This window comes from Bidens hawaiensis, unplaced genomic scaffold (genome assembly GCF_021521415.1).
Source record: "Bidens hawaiensis isolate Kalapana, Puna unplaced genomic scaffold, B.hawaiensis_p1.1 tig00011868_1, whole genome shotgun sequence".
Classification (NCBI taxonomy): Eukaryota; Viridiplantae; Streptophyta; class Magnoliopsida; order Asterales; family Asteraceae; genus Bidens; species Bidens hawaiensis.
Genome location: NW_027491949.1, coordinates 270,654 through 289,407, shown reverse-complemented (window position 1 = coordinate 289,407; position 18,754 = coordinate 270,654). Strand labels below are relative to the sequence as shown.

General features: G+C 34.1%; 2 protein-coding genes, 3 non-coding genes and 1 pseudogene across 5 annotated transcripts; 5 read left to right on the top strand and 1 right to left on the bottom strand.

Annotated features, from left to right (window-relative positions):
• Positions 1-395: 395 nt before the first annotated feature.
• Positions 396-468, top strand: LOC143539411 (small nucleolar RNA Z267). Its single transcript, XR_013136432.1, has one exon. It is a non-coding gene; the product is annotated as a small nucleolar RNA Z267 (small nucleolar RNA).
• A 34-nt stretch (positions 469-502) lies between these two features.
• Positions 503-600, top strand: LOC143539412 (small nucleolar RNA R44/J54/Z268 family). The gene has a single exon (XR_013136433.1). It is a non-coding gene; the product is annotated as a small nucleolar RNA R44/J54/Z268 family (small nucleolar RNA).
• A 171-nt stretch (positions 601-771) lies between these two features.
• On the top strand, positions 772-854 carry LOC143539413 (small nucleolar RNA snoR122). The gene has a single exon (XR_013136434.1). It is a non-coding gene; the product is annotated as a small nucleolar RNA snoR122 (small nucleolar RNA).
• Positions 855-4,954: 4,100 nt separating this feature from the next.
• Positions 4,955-5,392, bottom strand: LOC143539381 (uncharacterized). The gene has a single exon (XM_077032714.1). It carries the CDS (start codon positions 5,186-5,188, stop codon positions 4,985-4,987), a length of 204 nt encoding a protein of 67 aa, XP_076888829.1. The 5' UTR covers positions 5,189-5,392; the 3' UTR covers positions 4,955-4,984.
• Positions 5,393-8,502: 3,110 nt separating this feature from the next.
• On the top strand, positions 8,503-9,935 carry LOC143539380 (uncharacterized). The gene is made up of 2 exons (XM_077032713.1): positions 8,503-8,850; positions 9,707-9,935. The coding sequence occupies exons 1-2, from the start codon at positions 8,503-8,505 to the stop codon at positions 9,887-9,889; spliced, it is 531 nt and encodes a 176-aa protein (XP_076888828.1). The 3' UTR covers positions 9,890-9,935.
• A 6,175-nt stretch (positions 9,936-16,110) lies between these two features.
• Positions 16,111-16,892, top strand: LOC143539379 (protein P21 pseudogene; annotated as a pseudogene).
• The last annotated feature ends 1,862 nt before the right edge of the window (positions 16,893-18,754 follow it).

Genomic DNA, 18,754 nt, shown 5'->3' with positions numbered 1-18,754 from the left:
AGGAGATGAAGGATTCTGCTCGATCATTATCAATCTAGACGAAAATGTGTATAGAAAATAATTGTAAAAAAATATTTACTTTTAAAATATAAATCAGTAAGATTATCATCTTATCTTACAAGATACAATACATATCACTCCTGTTGTCATTTGTCAATGACTTTGCCCATATTTTCAGGTAATGGGCCTGAAGCCCAGCTAGAAAAAAAGCCTGGTTTTTTCAGTTTTAGGGTTTTAGTACTACTATACATATGCATTCGTTCATTCCAGACATCACAAGAAAAACTCCCACCGCCGTCTATTTAAAGACAATTCTGCTTCCTGAACAACAGGTTAGCTTTGAATTAGATCAATAGATCTGCCGCCGATGTACTTTGTGTTTATTTTATTTTATTTATGTGCCTGTGATGGTTATTAAATATACTTTGAGCTTTTACGCCATGAAACAAACATAATCTGAGGCACCAAAACCCTTCAAAACACATTCATTTTGTTTAAGTTGATTGCAAGTGACGATAAAAAGACAGGGACATCAGATTTCGAATTTTTTATTCGGGCAGTGATTGACCAAGTCTATAATGGGAATCTCTCTGATGCAATTCTTAATCTTAAATGTATATGTTTTTGTAAATTCTAAGCTCTTTCAAATGTTTTTATTTGATTTTGTTGAGCGTTGCCTTTGATGGCTATTAAATATACTTTTGAGTTATAATATGAAAATAATCTAGTTTTTCGTTTTGATACTTTTTTAGTTTTTTTTTAAATATACTTTGCCAATGATGCATTATTATTTGCACGTATTATCAGAAAAAAAATTATGATGATACTCAAATATTGTCACTACCTCTGAGGCAAAGAATGATTTTACGAATTTCCTAATTATTATTATGTTTTTTTTTTTAGTTTTTTGATTGATTGAGTTATAAGGCCTAATGATTGACTTAAGAACGGAGATTTGAATGATAAACTTTGTAGAAGCTAGGCAATTTAGATTGTTGGGCTCCAAGGTTATCAAAAGGTAAAGAACTTCACTTATGAAAATGAAGGCTTTTTGAAGACGTTATTTGCTTAAAAATTAGTATGTTTTTGTAGTTATCTTGTTAAATATAATAACTATAGTTTCAGTTGTAAGAGCATTCACATCCCATTCTCTAAATTTATGTGAGGGGAGTATGTAAATTATAGGGTGAGGTTTTGAGTGATTGTGAGTGTAAATTATAGGGTGGAGAGAAAAATGCACTGATTTTTTGTAAATTTAGGGAAACATTTGGGGAACATTGTTTGCCCCTATTTATTTTTTAATATTTGTTGGATTGGTTGTGAGTAGAGGAGAGAGAAAACTGTAATGATAAATGTATAAAAAATATTATTTAATTGAACAGGAGAGAGAAATATAGTGTTTTTTAGTGTAATTACAAGAATAAGGACGGGAATGGGATGAGAATGCTCTTAAGTTAGAAAATTTGATTGATAGTTTGGAGGTCCAGAGGTATACTTTTACTTCATAGGGCCTTAAAGTTGAGTTGATAAGATTTAACTAGTGTCATACAACACACTTCGTGGGTTAAAGTACCTTATGTGCAAGATGTGCTGAAATGCTAATGATCATTATAACTTTTTACACGCAATAATAATTTAACTTTGTTATATGAAATGAATTCTGGTAACTCTGGATTAAGCATTCATCTTAAAGAAGAGATGGAAAGAAATGGAGTTAAGTAGGGTATTTGGGATCTATGTGAAGTTAAGTAGGGGGAATGTATACCCAAGCTCTGATTTCTAAAGCCATGGGGTATGCAAAATCATCCTTAACTTCACGCTGGCACCGGATAACTTATGTTTTTTCTTTTATTGCTTTTCATCCTAAAAATGTTTGTTTTAACTTATTTTTATCTATCATTATTTAATAAAAATTTGATTTTTAGATTGATGTGTCTGTGGTGGTTTCTAAAACATTAACACATTTTGCATTTAGTTCCGCTTATAATCTATATTGCAGGTGGTATGCTGCTTGTTAATTTTTGACAAACTTAGCATAAAGATGCTGAAGTCTGTTTGTTTTTTAGAATAAATAGTTATAAAAAATGCTTTTATGTTTTTTAAAAATAAGCTGTTGTTCACCATCACCACCACCCATCGTTCATCATCACCGTCTACCACCGCCACCCATTGTCTGCCACCACCACCACTGTCCACCACTGCCCTCACCACCACCCACCATCTACTACCGCCACCACTGCCCACCGTTGCCACCACCCAGCGTCGGCCCCCACCACCCACCACAACTGTCCATCACCACCACCTACTGTTGTTAGCCTACCACAACCGTCTGCTACCTATTGTCCACCACCATTCATTTTTATAGTTCGTACACCATCATCAATTATTTTAGTAGTATACAGATGTTAAATAAATATGATATGCAGCTAAGTTTCAACTTATGATGATGATATCCAGTTTATAAGACAGTCTTATATTTTCATATTGCAAACATTCATACCACATCTTTATAAAATCAGATTGTAGATATTTTTGTCTTAGAAAAACAAATAGCACATTAGTGTTTTTCGAAGGTGGTGTTGTACTTGACTTGTCATCATGAAAATAGTGGGTGGGTGTTGGTTGAGAAATATTTTAGTGGCCAGCTTCAAATTTGTAGCTTAAATCGCTAACCCCAAATGCATATCGTAGTTGGATGAGCAAACGGGCATGTTACTATTTGTGTTTGGAACACTATCTTTTTCTTACAAAGTTAACTGAAATGGGAAAAAGCACAACAGATTCTTCAAACGTCGATGACCCAGACCACATATCCATTTCAAGAGTTCGTGCACAAATCTGTTAAAGGGAAACATGTTGGTTCAACTTCATTACCTCTTCAACAGCTGCCGGCACGCTAGAACAATTTCATCAACTAACGTACCCCGAAGCTTGATCTTCGCATGGACCACCAGGCCTCTGTTTTGATATTTTGAGATGAGGTAAAAGGTCTATGGAAACTCTCCCAAAGTCGATTTCATCCTGATCTAGGCCAAAATAAAACTTCCGATCACAACCAGCTTGGTTAAAAAGACAATTTTGATCCAAACCCAATTAGCTTAACTCAAACCATATACACCTGCTTCCACATTCCCGGACTTCCTGATTGTAGTAGAACATGAAGAAACATAGGTTCAACCCAGGGGTTAAGGCCTAAGTTTCAACCCGGGAAGCCGCCCTCTATAGACCCTAAAGTTAAGGCCTAAGTCTTCACCAGGGTAATAACCGCCCTCTGAGACCCTAAAGTTAAGGCCTAAGTCTTCACCAGGGTAATAACCGCCCTTTGATGTGTCAATAGTGTTTGTTATCTGAAGAATGATCGACCAGACTTCACTCTCAAGAGAACCTTTAATAAAAATATTTAATTAGAAAAACAGACGACAATTTAATGTGTGGCATCCTTTGAATCCAGTGTGTGTTGGCTTATTGGGCTTTTTAAAAAGCTAATAAATTAAATGTGTTTGGCAATCACAAAAATCTTTCTTCTTTTAAAAGGGTTAAAAAGTAATTTTTCAAAAGCCACAAATCTTAGCTTTTTAAAATGGTTTTTTGAAAAAGTCAATAAATATTTTTCAAACTCACTCATAAACATGCTGACTAGGTTCCACAACACGCTCTTAATGTAATATATGTGGCTAGAGATGACAATCGAATTTCGAACCAAATGAGTAAAACCAAAACAACTGGGACGGATGTTCTGAATAGTAGTTTTTAAATTTTTGTTGGTATATTGGATGGGTATGTGAGATATAGCCATCACCTGACCCAAACACCCCCAAAAAAATTTGATGGGTTTTGATTTTCGGTTGTTCCAACATAAAAAAAATTAATTTTATTTCTTATTACTTTAATTTAGTAGTGGTTCATTCTAGTAGCTTTCATTCCAGTAGTTTTATTATATGAAATGAACTTTTCGTTTGGAATATAATTTATTTTTAAATGATGACTGTTTTTGTATTTAGGTATAGCACTTCCTAAATGGTGAGAGTCTCGATGTCTCACTTTGGTCAAATTAAGTTGTCTTAACCCACGTTGACTTTAGAGTTTCACCGAAAACCATACTGTCGGCTGCCATTTGACAGGTGTGCCGATATAAGAGCAGAACTCTCTGGCGTAATACACGGTGGGGTGAAAATTCGGATGGACTAGGAATTCGAACTGACAACCTTGTACAAGACTTAGCTCAAATCCTCACTGTCAATATCAAATCCTCACTGTCAATATTTACCTAAAGTGACACAAGTGAAGATCAAACTTAGTTCTTCATTGAAGAACCCAAGTTTTTCTAACATTAAGTCACAAATAAAGATTACCATTAGGCCACAAGTGAGAGATTTTCTTTTGTTATACTACCCAAGTTTTTCTAACATTAAGTCACAAATAAAGATTACCATTAGGCCACAAGTGAGAGATTTTCTTTTTGTTATACTACCCAAGTTTGGAATATGTAGGTCTACCCAAGTTTGGAATATGTAGGTCGTAATATTATTTATATCTTTTATTATACGTAGTATTAACTTATTTGCGAGATTTATATTATCATGAAAATTTTACAATTGAAGATATTTCAAACTTGTTATACGTATGAAGATATGCATATTTTGTTATACGAAGTATTAACTTATTTGTGAGATTTATGTCATCATAAAAATTTTACATATTGAAGATATTTCAAACTTGTTATACGAATGAAGATATACATATTTTATGTATATATTTTGTTATACGAAGTATTAACTTATTTGTGAGATTTACGTTTACATTTACATTTACAGTTACAAAATTCAATATTTCACATACAAAATCTGCAAAAAGAATACAATATTAAGTATTAACACACGAAAACCCATGATTCAACATTGTTGAATACTCTTTATCCATATCTGTATCTGGATAATTTAATAAATTCAAAAAGGCAGCCGACCACAAACCAAACCAACATCACCTAATACCGAAGAATAAGTCGTCGGGAACAAAGCGAACAATAATACTTGCGTTTGGTCTTGTAACACAACGGAAGGAAACACAATCTCCACTGGCTTTCAACGTCCATTGCCTTAATCAGCCCGCCGCAGTACGGACAACACCCTGGTGCCTGTTGTTGTCCGACAATCCTCTCATCCTCATCGCACACAAATACTAAACACATGTTGGTTTGTTTGTTTAGAAGTTGACAACAATATTAAACGTCTAGGTAGTTAATTGTTTTCCCAAAACAAGTAACGATCAATGTGTAACTAGTATTTATATAGGATGGAGATGTTTGATTAAGAAAGAGGGATGAATAGACGAGAATGTTCTACACTGCTGGGTGGGTCCACATATGAATTTTGGTTGTGATTTACAATATTCCACGTGTTATGTGGCTTGTATATTAGGGAGACAATTTTATAAAATGATTTGGATAAGGGGTACGTGTCAATAATGTTACTTTGTGAAATGTATGTTCATTTGGGTGTGTCGACTGGTAGGGCGTCACATTATTTGAGTTCGGTGATTTTCTTTTTCTTTTTAATTAAATTAAATAGATGTAAATGAAACTTAATTAATAAAGTATTAATAGGTGACACCTCACACAAATCAAATGAATGTAGTCAGTTTAAGATTTTTCAGATCGATATTTTGGCATATTTAGATATTTTTATGTATTATAATAATTATTATTAACTAATTAATTTGTATGCATTACCATTAATCATCTTTATCATTCTACAACTTTCTAAAACTTATATAACTAATGACAACAAAATATAACAATCCGTCAAGACAAATTATTAAACCCGGCAGACACGACCAACCTACCCAACCAGGTCGGTTTGGTTTGTCGTTATAGGCTGATCGAATGTGACTTCAAATTCGTACTTATCATAAACTCTTAAAAACAAAGTTATTGTTGTTATTCTTTTAATGGATATTCAAGTGTTGCTTAACCAATACCTATACCTATTTAAAATAATAATATAATTTCCTAAAGAAGATCTAATAATGGGAATAGGATAAAATTGAAAAAAAATTGTGACTAGCGATTAAACTAGTTTTTGTAAAGAAAATTTGTTTATACCCATGCCTTATTTATCAAAATTTGGCCGGATCAGTTTGTTAAATTGAACTAATTTCTTACACGGATATACCTAAATGATTATATTTGAAAGAATGAACATAAGAATTTTTAGGATACTAATAAAGTAAAAAACTATGTTAAAATCAATCTAAATAATCATTTTTCACCCGAAACAAATCAAAGTGATGAAACATTGTTAATATGTAAATCACAAAACTTTTAATCACAAGTATATACCTTAAAGAAAGCATGCAATATAGTGTTGCTATAAAATATCAAATAGCAATACTATGAGTTGCGTAATCGTGAAGAATTAGCAGAATGTTGAATCTAAATGTCCCTTTTGAATTGTTGCACAAGGAAAATTTATGTAGGCTCATTTTGAGAGTGGGGTTCAACTCCGAGGCGACATTAAGAATTGGTTTTGAGATAGTAAGTGTGATAACAGGGCCGGCTCAACTTAGGCGGAGGCCTAAAGCTATATCTAAAATTTTGAGGCCTTTTTTTTATGCTTATAGCATTAGAGAGTATCTAAGAATTATGGAAGATGGATGATATATAGGGATAATTGATATGAGGCATTCCTCCTTAGCTTATCGCCCGTCAGTTACTTACTAATTCTAAAAAAAATCTACTTTAATTCGAATTTTGATCTTGACATGTCGGTGGTTTTTAACCGTAGGCATTTTGCCAGGAAGTTGGTGGGCTCATCATGAATTAGGTCGGGTTTGGTTATTTTGATGTAAAACCCGTAAGAACTCCTTATGATTCTAGTGTACACCTTAAAAAGAATAAAAGTGAAGGTGTATCACAACATGAATATGCAAGGATCATAGGTCCTAAAATACATATCTGCTTTTTTAAATCGAGGTCATATAAAACTGGAGGTTTAAAGCCGTTGTTTTATTTGACTTACCCAAAAGACGGTCCTGTATGATAATATTGGGAACGAGTATATAGATGATAAGTCATTTTATGTTATGTACCTAGTTGGGTGGTATTCATAATGGGATGCGTTCTAGACTCTTTTGTTGATATGACACGAGGTCACACAAATTACAATCTATATTAGTAGACTACATTTATCTGTCAGGGTAATATCATTTTGTAATATTACTTGTTTTAGTGATGTTATACTATCCTTGTCAGCCACACGTCAGTTGTCAGCCAGTGTGACACCATTTGTTAGGCTGAGGGGTGTGGGGGGCGCGAGAGGGGGCGCGAGTGGGGGCGCCAGCCAATAATATTGTGACGTGTGGCAGAGAGAGAAACTTGATAAGATGGGTGTTGGTTGTGGTGCTCGCGCCCCGGGCCATGGTGTGGAGGGGCGCGAGAGGGGCGGGGCGCGAGCGAATTTTTTTTTTTTTTTTTATAAATGTATTAAAAAAACGTATTATTAAAAAAACTCATAAATTATTTAAAAAAACACACATTAATTAAAAAAACACGTTAATATCTAAAAAAAATTAAAGTACTAAAAATATTTGATTTTTACGATTTTTACGATTAATCGATTTTTACGATTTCATGTGCAACCCTAACCGAACAACAACATCCCCCTGCTATTCATACGCTCCCGTTTTAAAATATGTTTTGTAATAAAATTGAAAAATATTTAATGCTTTTGAGTATGTGTTGAAAATGAGAAAGATGGTTGCGTGTTGAAATGTTATATATGAATGACAATTTGTCTTTTACTTGAAAAATAACTCTATATATGAGAAAGGTGTACAAGTAATAATTATTGCATTGCGTAAAACAACACTCTCTGTATGGAATGGTTGTACATCGTCGGTGGTTGAATTGAAGCTTTTCTGGCAATTTTGGTAAGTTAAATTTCACATGTCCGTTCAGTTCAGATATGTAATGTTGTAGTCGATTATTAATAAACCACCATAATTTTTAAGGAAGATTTACCATTTAAATTGGAAGAAATCCCAACAAATTATTGAATTTAGTGCTGCAAACAAATCAAATATTATTTGAGTTTGACTACGAATATATATATATATATATATATATATATATATATATATATATGAGCTGAAACAATCCCAAGACACCCAATATGAGCCCAACGGCTCTATTATGCATCCCAAGACACCCCTCACGCGCAACCTGTCCCGCGAGACCCCTGGCGCCTGCCTCTTTTTCCGCGCTCGCGCCACTCTCGCGCCTCGGTGGTGTGGTGCTCGCGCCCGGCTGTCCTTTTGCGCCCTTTCTCGCGCTCCACACCCCTCAGCCTTAGGCTGTGGTGGCGTCAAGTGTGAATATTCAAAGCTCATGACTCAAAACATGTTTAAAATAAACGTTTTTAAGTAATTAGATCACAAGAACAAACACATTAACAGAAGTCATGTGAATTATATTATATTTTTTGATAATATGAAAATAGTGAAGCAATGGCCATTCTTCAGCCCTCACGTTACCTCACTCACTTAACCTCCTTCAAAACACACCCTACGACGTCGTTTAGAACCACACTCCACCTCACCATCCGCCGCCACTCGTCTCCCATGTCATCCTCCACCGACACAACAGAACCTTCTCCGACCACCGGAAACTCCGAACCAACCTCCGACGTGCTGGTACAGTACGTTGTTCTCCGTCGAGACCTGATTGACACGTGGCCGCTTGGTAGCGTGGTCACACAGGGCTGCCATGCCTCTGTTGCCGCCATCTGGTCACACAAAGATGATCCACATACTATCGAATATTGTAACCCTAGCAATATCGATTCAATGCATAAGGTGAGTCCTCTGTTTCAATTTGACCCATTGTAGGGGTGTGCACGGGTTCAGTTTTCGGGTTTTTTTTGGGTTTTGGTGTTTCGGTTTTGTCATTTGAGCTTGAATTTTTTTTTTATTGGAATTTTTGTTTGGCCCAAAACAATGAATTTGAGTCTTGATCATTATGTTAACTAGGGGGTGTTTTGGATTGCTTATATTGTGAGAGGAAAGTTCCATAAGTTACACTTTTGTAGCTTATTAACTTAATGAAAAATTACAAGGAGGTAAAATAAGGAATCCCAAACACCCCCTTAATAAGTAACTAGTGTTTTTCCGTTGCGCCGGGTGGTTGGTAAAACCCGAGCGGCTGGGCGGTTTTCGTTACCGTACTAGAACTAAAACAAAACTCGGTGAGTCTAGCGAATTTGGTCGGTTTCCGTCGCGTTCGGCACGGTATTGTAACTAAAACAAAATAATAAAAAAGAACAAAAAAACAAAATTCACATTCGGTAGGTTTTCATTATATGCATTACGGACTGAAACTAAAACAAAACAAAAAAAATACTACCAATAAGGTGCCAAAACCAAAATAGGAACTGTAAGTTCGGTTTTTACAAAAACATAAAGTCACTATTGGTTTTTGTCTCAGTTCAGTTGTTTCAGTTTGGCTTTATGGTTCCGGAAAGGTTTTTCCGGTTACATGCACACCCCTAACCGATTTACAGTTTGATTGTTGAATATCAGATCATGATTTGTAATGACATTTGCAAATAAAGTGTTAATATATTAACTTGTTATTTAAATCCCCGAATTTACAAGTATTATGTTTTAATTCGATTAATTTGTTTGTTAGTTGACTAATTAGGATAATGTGTAGGTAACTCTTGAAGTAAAAGGAGAAGTGCAGTTAAAGAACTTGTCAGAGAAGCTTACAAGCAATAACATTGCTCACAAGTTGTGGATTGAACAGCCTGAGAATTATCCTACTTGTCTCGCCTCTAAACCGTACCCGAAATCTGTTGTTTCGAGCTTGTTTAAGAAGCTGAAACTATGTAAGTGATTGAGATTTGTGGTGCTAAATTGCCAAACTTGAATTTTGTTATCATTAGTTTTAATTTTGAGTATTATAAGTGGATTAGGCTTGAACGTGATGAAAACGCATCACTGCAATTCTATAATGTGCGGTGATGGCATTAGTATTTGAACAAATCAGACTGCTGTTTATGATTTATAATTTATATGTTGTTACTTGTTAGTGACTAGCTTGGTGTTTATATATTGATTTTGGGATTCTGATTTTATATATTGTTCAAGTCAATTCTTGTTTTCTGTTTTTATACCTATTTTCTGTTTGTGATTTATACCTGATTACTTAACTAGGCATCGGATTTTAGGACCTAAACGCATCAGTGTGCCGCACATTTTTAAAACCAAGGCATGGGCTGGTGCTGTGTCTGTTAGCGGGTGGCAACTAAATCCAGGTGAAACATGGTCTTTATACGTCACACCAGGTAGATGGTCTCAAACTAGTTGCAAGTTCGACGGTTCTAGCATAAGCTGGTGCCACACTGGTAGCTGTAACGGTCTCTGTCAATGCCAAAACTATGGTTCACCATCCGACTCACTGGCCAAGTTATGTCTGAAACAATTCTATAATCTTGATTTCTTTGAGTTTTCTCTTGTCAATGGATTCTCTGTATCAATAGAATTTAAGCGCCAGTGGTGATATATACATATGATGTTTTATTATTAATTATGTGAAATATAGGTACAAAAATGTATTGGATTACATCGAAACAGAAGGCAAGCGGGCAACAAGCTGCGCCGCTACCCCTTTTTGAATCGCAAAACCCAATCTTTTAAAAACTATATTTGCTGATCTTGGAGTCATAACATTACTATGCATGACCCGCTGAACACGGGTAAGTAGCTCCACAGCTTCAGGCGCGAGGAAACCAAAAGTGTCAAAAGCAAAAGGAATAAATACATGTTGGTTGTCAAGACACTCCTTTTCATGTTTTGCCACCTTACCTGAAGCAGCTTTTAATGCGGCTTGACCGACCGCGAAACCACTACTCCCTAAGCCCACCAAAGGAGAAACCCCTGTTAAATCCACACACACGTGTTTCCTTCCTATCCATCCAAACACCAAAATGTCAGCCGGTCGAAGAGATGATCTTCCCTCCGACGGGTCAGTCAGGAAATTCACAGGTGCTTCTTTCTTAACAGAAATTCCAGCTCGCCTGAATATATCAAAGAGCACATCCCTAACCAGATCGTGTCGGTACTTGAACCCCGGGAGCTCTTTACAGTGCACCGCGTGCTCCCCATATGAGTCTAAACACGCTTTACGACAAACAGGACATATCTCATCAACCGGAAATAGAGGAATCATAAGGCGATACATCAATGGCAAGTCTAGCGATTGAAACGAACACTATTGTAAGTTTGGTCTATATGTAATAAGAATTAATATTATGACAAAAAGTCATAAGGCTTCAACCTTAAGTTGTAAGATCAGTGAACACCTGTTTTGGTGTGTTCACGATAAAGATTAATAAACTTTGTGTTATCATGTTTCTGTTAACTTATATTGTGTCAAGTCGACCGATTATAGCTGGATGTCACAAGCTATGGAATATTATAAACCTTTGCAATTAAATATAGCTCATTATGACTAACCTAAATTATTATACTGTCAATATAACATATCAAAGTGCGTAAACCTGTTATGTTTGTTTATGATCGGTCACTTATAATCCGTTATGATATGTTATGAATTATGATGCATGATAGGCTGTTATAAACCATTTTAAAAAAATGTTATTGATGTATTTCATTTAAATACAATTTAACCTAAAGTGATTGAATTTGATTTCATGGCCATTTAAAAATCAAATTACTAACAAAAGGAACTAATTGAGACATGTTATCTGATTAATTACTAAGGGATAACCAATATCCTTAGAGCAACGCCAAGGACAAGCTTAAAAACTGTGGTCATTTCAACACCGATTGTGTTGCCTTCAAAGCGTCTTGGATGACCCTCCCGCCTTCTCCCTCCCTCACATAGAAACCGTCTGAGGTTGTTTTCTACACGAACGCCTCTCCTCCATCTCTCTTCTTCATATCGACTGTTATCTCCTTTCAATGGGTTAAAAGACACATTCAAACTAGGTGTTGTAGATGCTATTAGATTGATTGTCAACTTTAGACGCAAAACTCGGTTACACAACATAAATTTACAACAGTTTGATCAATTCAAAATTTGACATTTTAAGCTCATTAAGGTAGGAGTTGCAAGCCACCGGGTGCCTTCAATTTCTTTGTTTTAAGTGAAACTATAAGACCGCGCATAGTAGATGAAGCCTTTATGAGGGTGTTTTATGTTATGTGGCGCCACGCCACTATAAAGGCTTTATATAACTATAAAAGGTGTAATGGATGAAACCTCTTCAATAATTACCTCATTATTATTATTATTATTATTATTATTATTTTCTTTAAAAAATTAAAACAAAATAAAATATATTAAATAAAACATAATTAAAGACAACCCACAAATCATTGAGCAACTTCTTTCCCCTCATCTAATGATATGTGGGAACCGCCCCCACCTCAAATCAATCCGTAGAGCCCCAAGGGGTGGTGTGCAGGGCGTTATGAGGGCTTTATAAGCATGGAAAAGCATCCACTACGCATGGTCTAATACTTTCTTCTTCTTTTTTTTTTTTTTTCTATTTTATCATAATGGAATATTTTATTTCGCCTACCGTCTTGCCTATCAAAGATTACGTAATAATTTAAAATAATGGCATTTGGTGCTTAATGAATAAATTAAGGTTTACCATATCTAGTCAAGTGGATGTAGGAAAAAATCTATTTTTCGGTTTTTCCTGATGGTCTGTAAGAAACAATATGGATGATATAATACTTATTTGCAAAAAAGATATTACGATAAAAATGTATAATAGTATACCAAAAGAATAATAGAAATTTAAGCTATTTTTTAAGATTTGTACTTAAGAAGAATCAAATTTGGTTTATATCGTCTTAGACGCATTTCTCCTAACAAACTCACATGGAACAATAATTGGCGACTTGGCGTCATGATACTACTATAGTACTAAAGACGACCACCGAGAGATAAAATGTATAATAATATACCAAAAGAATAATAGAAATTTAAGCTAATTTTTTAAGATTTGTACTTAAGAAGAATCAAATTTGGTTTATTTCGTCTTAGACGTATTTCTCCTAACAAACTCACATGGAACAATAATTGGCGACTTGGCGTCATGATACTACTATAGCACTAAAGACGGCCATCGAGATAACACTAGTTTTCTTATATAGACCTGCTCAAAAGTGTAGCATTGTCTTGTGTATCATATAAGACACATACAAGGATAACCTGGTCTATTATTCCATGTGTAAAGCATTCTTAACCTATCTTCATTTCTATAATTACACTAAAAAACACTACATTTTACTTTTCTGCTTAATTAAATAATATTTTTTATATGTTTATTATTACATTTTTTTTCTTCTCTACTGACAACAAATTCAACAAATATTAAAAAATAAATATGGGCAAACTTTGTTTTCCCAAATTTACAAAAAATCATAACATTTTCTCTCCACCCTATAATTTACACTTACAACCACTCAAAATCTCACCCTTTAATTTGTAAACTTCTCTCCCAAAATTTTGGAGGATAGGATGAGAATACCCTAAGGAACTTAGAGCATTCTCAGCCCGTTCCTTATCCCTATCTCTATAATTACACTAAAAAACACTACATTCCTCTCTTCTATTCAATTAAATAATACTTTTTTATACCTTTATTATTACAGTTTTCTCTTTCCACTATATAATTTACAAAAAATCACTACCTTTTCTCAAAATTTACAGAAAATCACTACCTTCTCTCTCTTCACTCTATAATTTACACTCACAACCACTTACAACCCCACCCTATAATTTACAAACCATTATCACATAATTTTAAAGGATGGGTTGGAAATGCTCTTAAGAAAAGAATTCTATCTAGGGAAAATTACTATATTACACAACTTCGAAAAAATATTTCAAAAATGGGCAGGTCTATTTAGTCTATCCCCTTAATTATTGTTTTTTTGTTCAAATAAACAGACGTCAGGAAAGGTGGCTAAGCCTTAGCGGCGCTTTTTGGACAATGAAAATTGAAAGTAAGAGACCACTTTCAACCAATTTACTTGGTTTGACAGATGTTTAGTTATACAATTTAGTGATTAAAGGTAAATTAATAAAAACTTGATAAATAAATAAAATAAACAACTTCTTACAAGATCAACTAAAATGAAAACAAATAGTATTTTTATTTTAAAATACTAAAAGATCTGCGAAAAAGTTGTGCAGTAGCATATCCTAAATCTTGTTGACATTATTATATACAAAACAACGATGCTCAATTACTTTTATATAATGCACTTTTTTTACAACGAATTTCTAAACGTAAATTATAAAACATATATATATATATTTGATTTGATTATATTTTCATCGTAGCTTCTCTTTGGCAAATTAGATTTTAATGATCTCAACGCTTCGAGGTAAGTTTTACATCACTCGGCTCGTATCATCTTTCCGATCAAAAACCGTAAAAAATCAGCTGGAAATCGAGAAAAAACTTAGCATGGTTAAGTTATTTTTAACGGGGGTCCAATGAAAACAAAAGGTTTGAAAGGTGGGACTGGTGACAACTATTTTCTGATGTGAGATTGTTATCGGTAAACTTCGAAAAGATAGATTAATAAAAATCCAATTTGACTTCTTTTTTTCAACTAAATTACTTTCTAATTATTCCTTAGTCAATATTAATAAATATGGGTAGTTAATCTACTGTTCACATAATCAAACATGATTAATGTAAGTGATTAAACGTCAAAGACATAAATGCGAACATCGAAGAGGACTTAACAAACTTAATTCGAAGAGGACACGACACAAGGAAATTCAAGCGCTTCTTTGAAATATTTCACATTCATTGGATGAATAACATTAGATAGAAGGAAACCGAATACTAATGTGGTTGGTTGTCCATTTGCAAATACAAAACCTTTAAAAACATGGGTTTGGGATGAGAAGGTACAAGGATAAAAAAATTTGTCGTTTTTTAAAGGAACAAAAGCCTTGAGATGAATTAAGAATGACCAGACGATTCCCAGAGGAGTTTAGATATATTTTTATACTTGTTTCAAAATACATTGTAAGCATGTGTTAAACAACGTATTTAGTAGTAAACATCATGTTAAACATTAAACAATATAAGTATTTTAATATATGTGAAATAAATTGAGGACACAAGCATTAGATTTATTTTAACATATTTTATGTAAACTCATTCTGTGAGTATATAAAATAAACAGAAATATTAAAGAGGATGAACGCGTGCGTTTGTTTTTTCTTTTTATCAAATGATCACTTTTTAAGAAATATATGCTCAAGACATTTTCCCTACGTTTTCAAGTGAAAAATGCAAGGGAAAAAAAAGTATTACCGCTATTGCACTCTCTAATAAAACCGAGCTAGGTGTCAAATTGTCAACGATGCTAATGATATCAATTGAAATATTGATGACGTAGAAATGAAATATTAAGTATGACATCATACCATACGACACAAAACGAAATTATAAAATCAACTAGCTATAGCAATCGTAGAAGAAAATTTAAAAAATAAAATCATGATATACCTCACAGGATATTGATATATGCTTTACATCGGTCGAAAACCATATAATCGAATACTAGTACTGGTTCCAATGATACTAAAATTGGTACCGATGTTCGGTCGGAATTAGTTTGATTTGTCATGATATCGTACAGTACCGACAGTCATAGAACTTACAACACAAAAGCTACTCTATTTTAAATGTACATTTATATAACTCACCTGGCTGGTTAGAAAAAAGTTAATCAAACAATCGAAAAACAAAATTACATGAACATAAAAGGGTTTTATTTTGCCTTTTTATTTTTAGTTACAATATATAAAAACAAGAAATGTAAAATAGACCTTATATATTAAACACACTTACATAGACACCCGAAAACAGTGCTTGTGTTATCTTGTATCGAAAAAAGGGAGTTCATTGCTAATCCATATAAAGAACCAAATCCTACATAAGCATGCAGTCCAATAAATATAGTTGAAATTTCAATTTATATAATTTTAAAAATCGTATACAATCTTAGGCCTATATAAACCGGGTTTAGTCTCACTTTGCTTATACCCAAAAGTCCAAAACCACAATGACCACCTCCATCATTTCTACTTTCCTTCTGTTGGCTCTTCTTTTGCCACTCCACCAAAGCAGCCGTCTTTACTATTCGAAACAACTGCCCATACACCGTTTGGGCTGGTGCGGTACCTGGCGGTGGTAGACAACTCAACTCGGGCCAAACCTGGTCTTTATCTGTCCCAGCTGGCACCACAGGAGGTCGTATATGGCCTCGTACCAATTGCAACTTTGATGGTTCAGGACGAGGTAGGTGTCAAACCGGTGATTGCAATGGTCTCCTCCAATGCCAAAATTATGGTACACCACCCAACACATTGGCTGAGTACGCTCTAAATCAATTCAACAATATTGATTTCTTTGACATTTCACTTGTCGACGGATTCAATGTGCCATTGTCTTTTAGACCCAATTCAGGTGGGTGCACCCGTGGTATATCATGTACTGCAGATATCAATGGCCAGTGCCCAAGCCAGTTACGGGCTCCTGGTGGTTGCAATAACCCTTGCACTGTCTTTAAGACTAATCAATATTGTTGCAACTCTGAACCTTGTGGGCCAACCGACTTTTCAAGGTACTTTAAGACGAGGTGTCCGGATGCTTATAGCTGTCCCAAGGATGATCAAACTAGCACATTTACTTGCCCCGGTGGAACCAACTACAATGTTGTATTCTGCCCGTGAAGCAATTTGATTACTGAATCAAATTAAAAGGGTGTTAGGATTATAAGAACCCAAATAAATATCGTATTATATATAATGAATAATTTAAGATGAAAGTCTACTTCCTTATTGTACTCTCGTCTTTTGTCAAAATAAATGGATATATATGATTATTACTGCTAATTTGTAATTCAAAGTCTAATACGTTTTCCAAATAAGCTCGAGTCTCTGGTTCGGCTCAACTTTTTTCATTAACTCTAGGGATTAATAGGATTACTCAGTGGTGGAACTAGAACTTTTCAACTGCGGGGTCGTAATAGAAATTTTTTTTACACTTGCCAATAGTTCATAATTCTGCTACTTAAAACTCTTTTTTTTTGTCATTATTATAACACATATTTATGAGTCTTTATGTTTGATTAAAGCTCTTCTTTTGCCTAATTATCTTTCTAATGATCTCTATATTATTGAAAATAATATTATATAGTTATTATTTATTTAAAATATGATAAAAAAGAATTTACGAAAATTATATAAATTCTAAAGCAATTAGATGATAAACTAATAAAAATATACAACAAAATATCAAACAGTAAAATGGAAAAAAAATCTAAAATCTGTATGCTTCTTTAACAAATACAAACAGTAAAAGAAAAAAAAGAAAAGAAAAAAACTGGTGATCATTTTTAATGAGAGTTAGCATAGGTCACAACGTACTCGCAGGACTACCTGCTATCTACATTTTATTTTACTCTTATACGTAGTAAAATTTAGTTTCTTTATTTTATTAAACCAAAAAACCATTCATTATCCTGTCTTCTTCATCTTCCTTTTACTTCCTCTCATCGGAAATTCACACCGTTCTCGTCGGTCGCCAAAGATTTCTACAAAACTGCTATTTTCACCATTTTTCTTCACTTTAACAGCTCTGCAAGAAACATTTTTGAAGGTTAAGACTAAAAAGAGGTTCTTCGTTGGATATGCATGTTAACATAAACTTTGGCTACCAGAGGATCAACGGACCCCCTTAACCCTCCTGTTGTTCCGTCCCTGGGGTTACTTGAATATCATTATCTTAGCAACACATGAAATTTAGATACTAGATCATCAACCAGGCCTTAACTAAAATATCGTTCAAAAAAACTAAATATGATTAACATATTTGTCACAAATCTGTAGAATTACAAAAATATTACCCAAACAAATGTTTGAACCCTAAACAGGAAGAACGAGAACAATACGATTATGACCACAAGAACAAAAAATACAATGACATGAGATAACATACAAATCTAGACACCAACAAAATGAACCCAAGAAAACGAACAAGACAATGACTGTAGAAAGCGAGCCTAGAGAGAATCAGAGATTGTAGCCACCAGATGAACGATGAAGGCTTAATGATTACTAGGATAATGCCCTTGTTACACACGGGTAGAACATATTTAAAACGTAATATATATGTGTATATTATAAATTTAGTAAAATGCAAATGTCATATTTAGTAAATTTAATAAGTTTTTTTAATTCTAACAATAATTAGAATAATTAATATCATAATTACATTAATAAGTTACAAAAATATAAAAGTGAATATCATTGATTAAAATTTTATTGTAAATATGTGGAAATTAGATTTATGGAAGGTTGATGACATGGAAGCCTATGTGGACAACCTAGGTGAAGGACATGCGGACAAAATTGTGTTGCTTTAATATATTAGTTAGATGTCATAAACCACATGCGCGCGCTTTGTGTATTTAGGCTACCGTGCTCTCTAAATTTAGAGAGCCCCGATGCTCCACTTTGGTAAGACTATGTTGTTTAGCCGGGCCCACGATGGCTTCAGATTTTGGTTTGGGCGTTCCCTCGGGAAACCATACTGTCGACTGCCACTTGATAGTCGTTGTGACGTCTCAATAGTAGAACTCTCTGGCGTAACACACGGTGGGAGGAAACCCGAATGGCTCGGAATTCGAA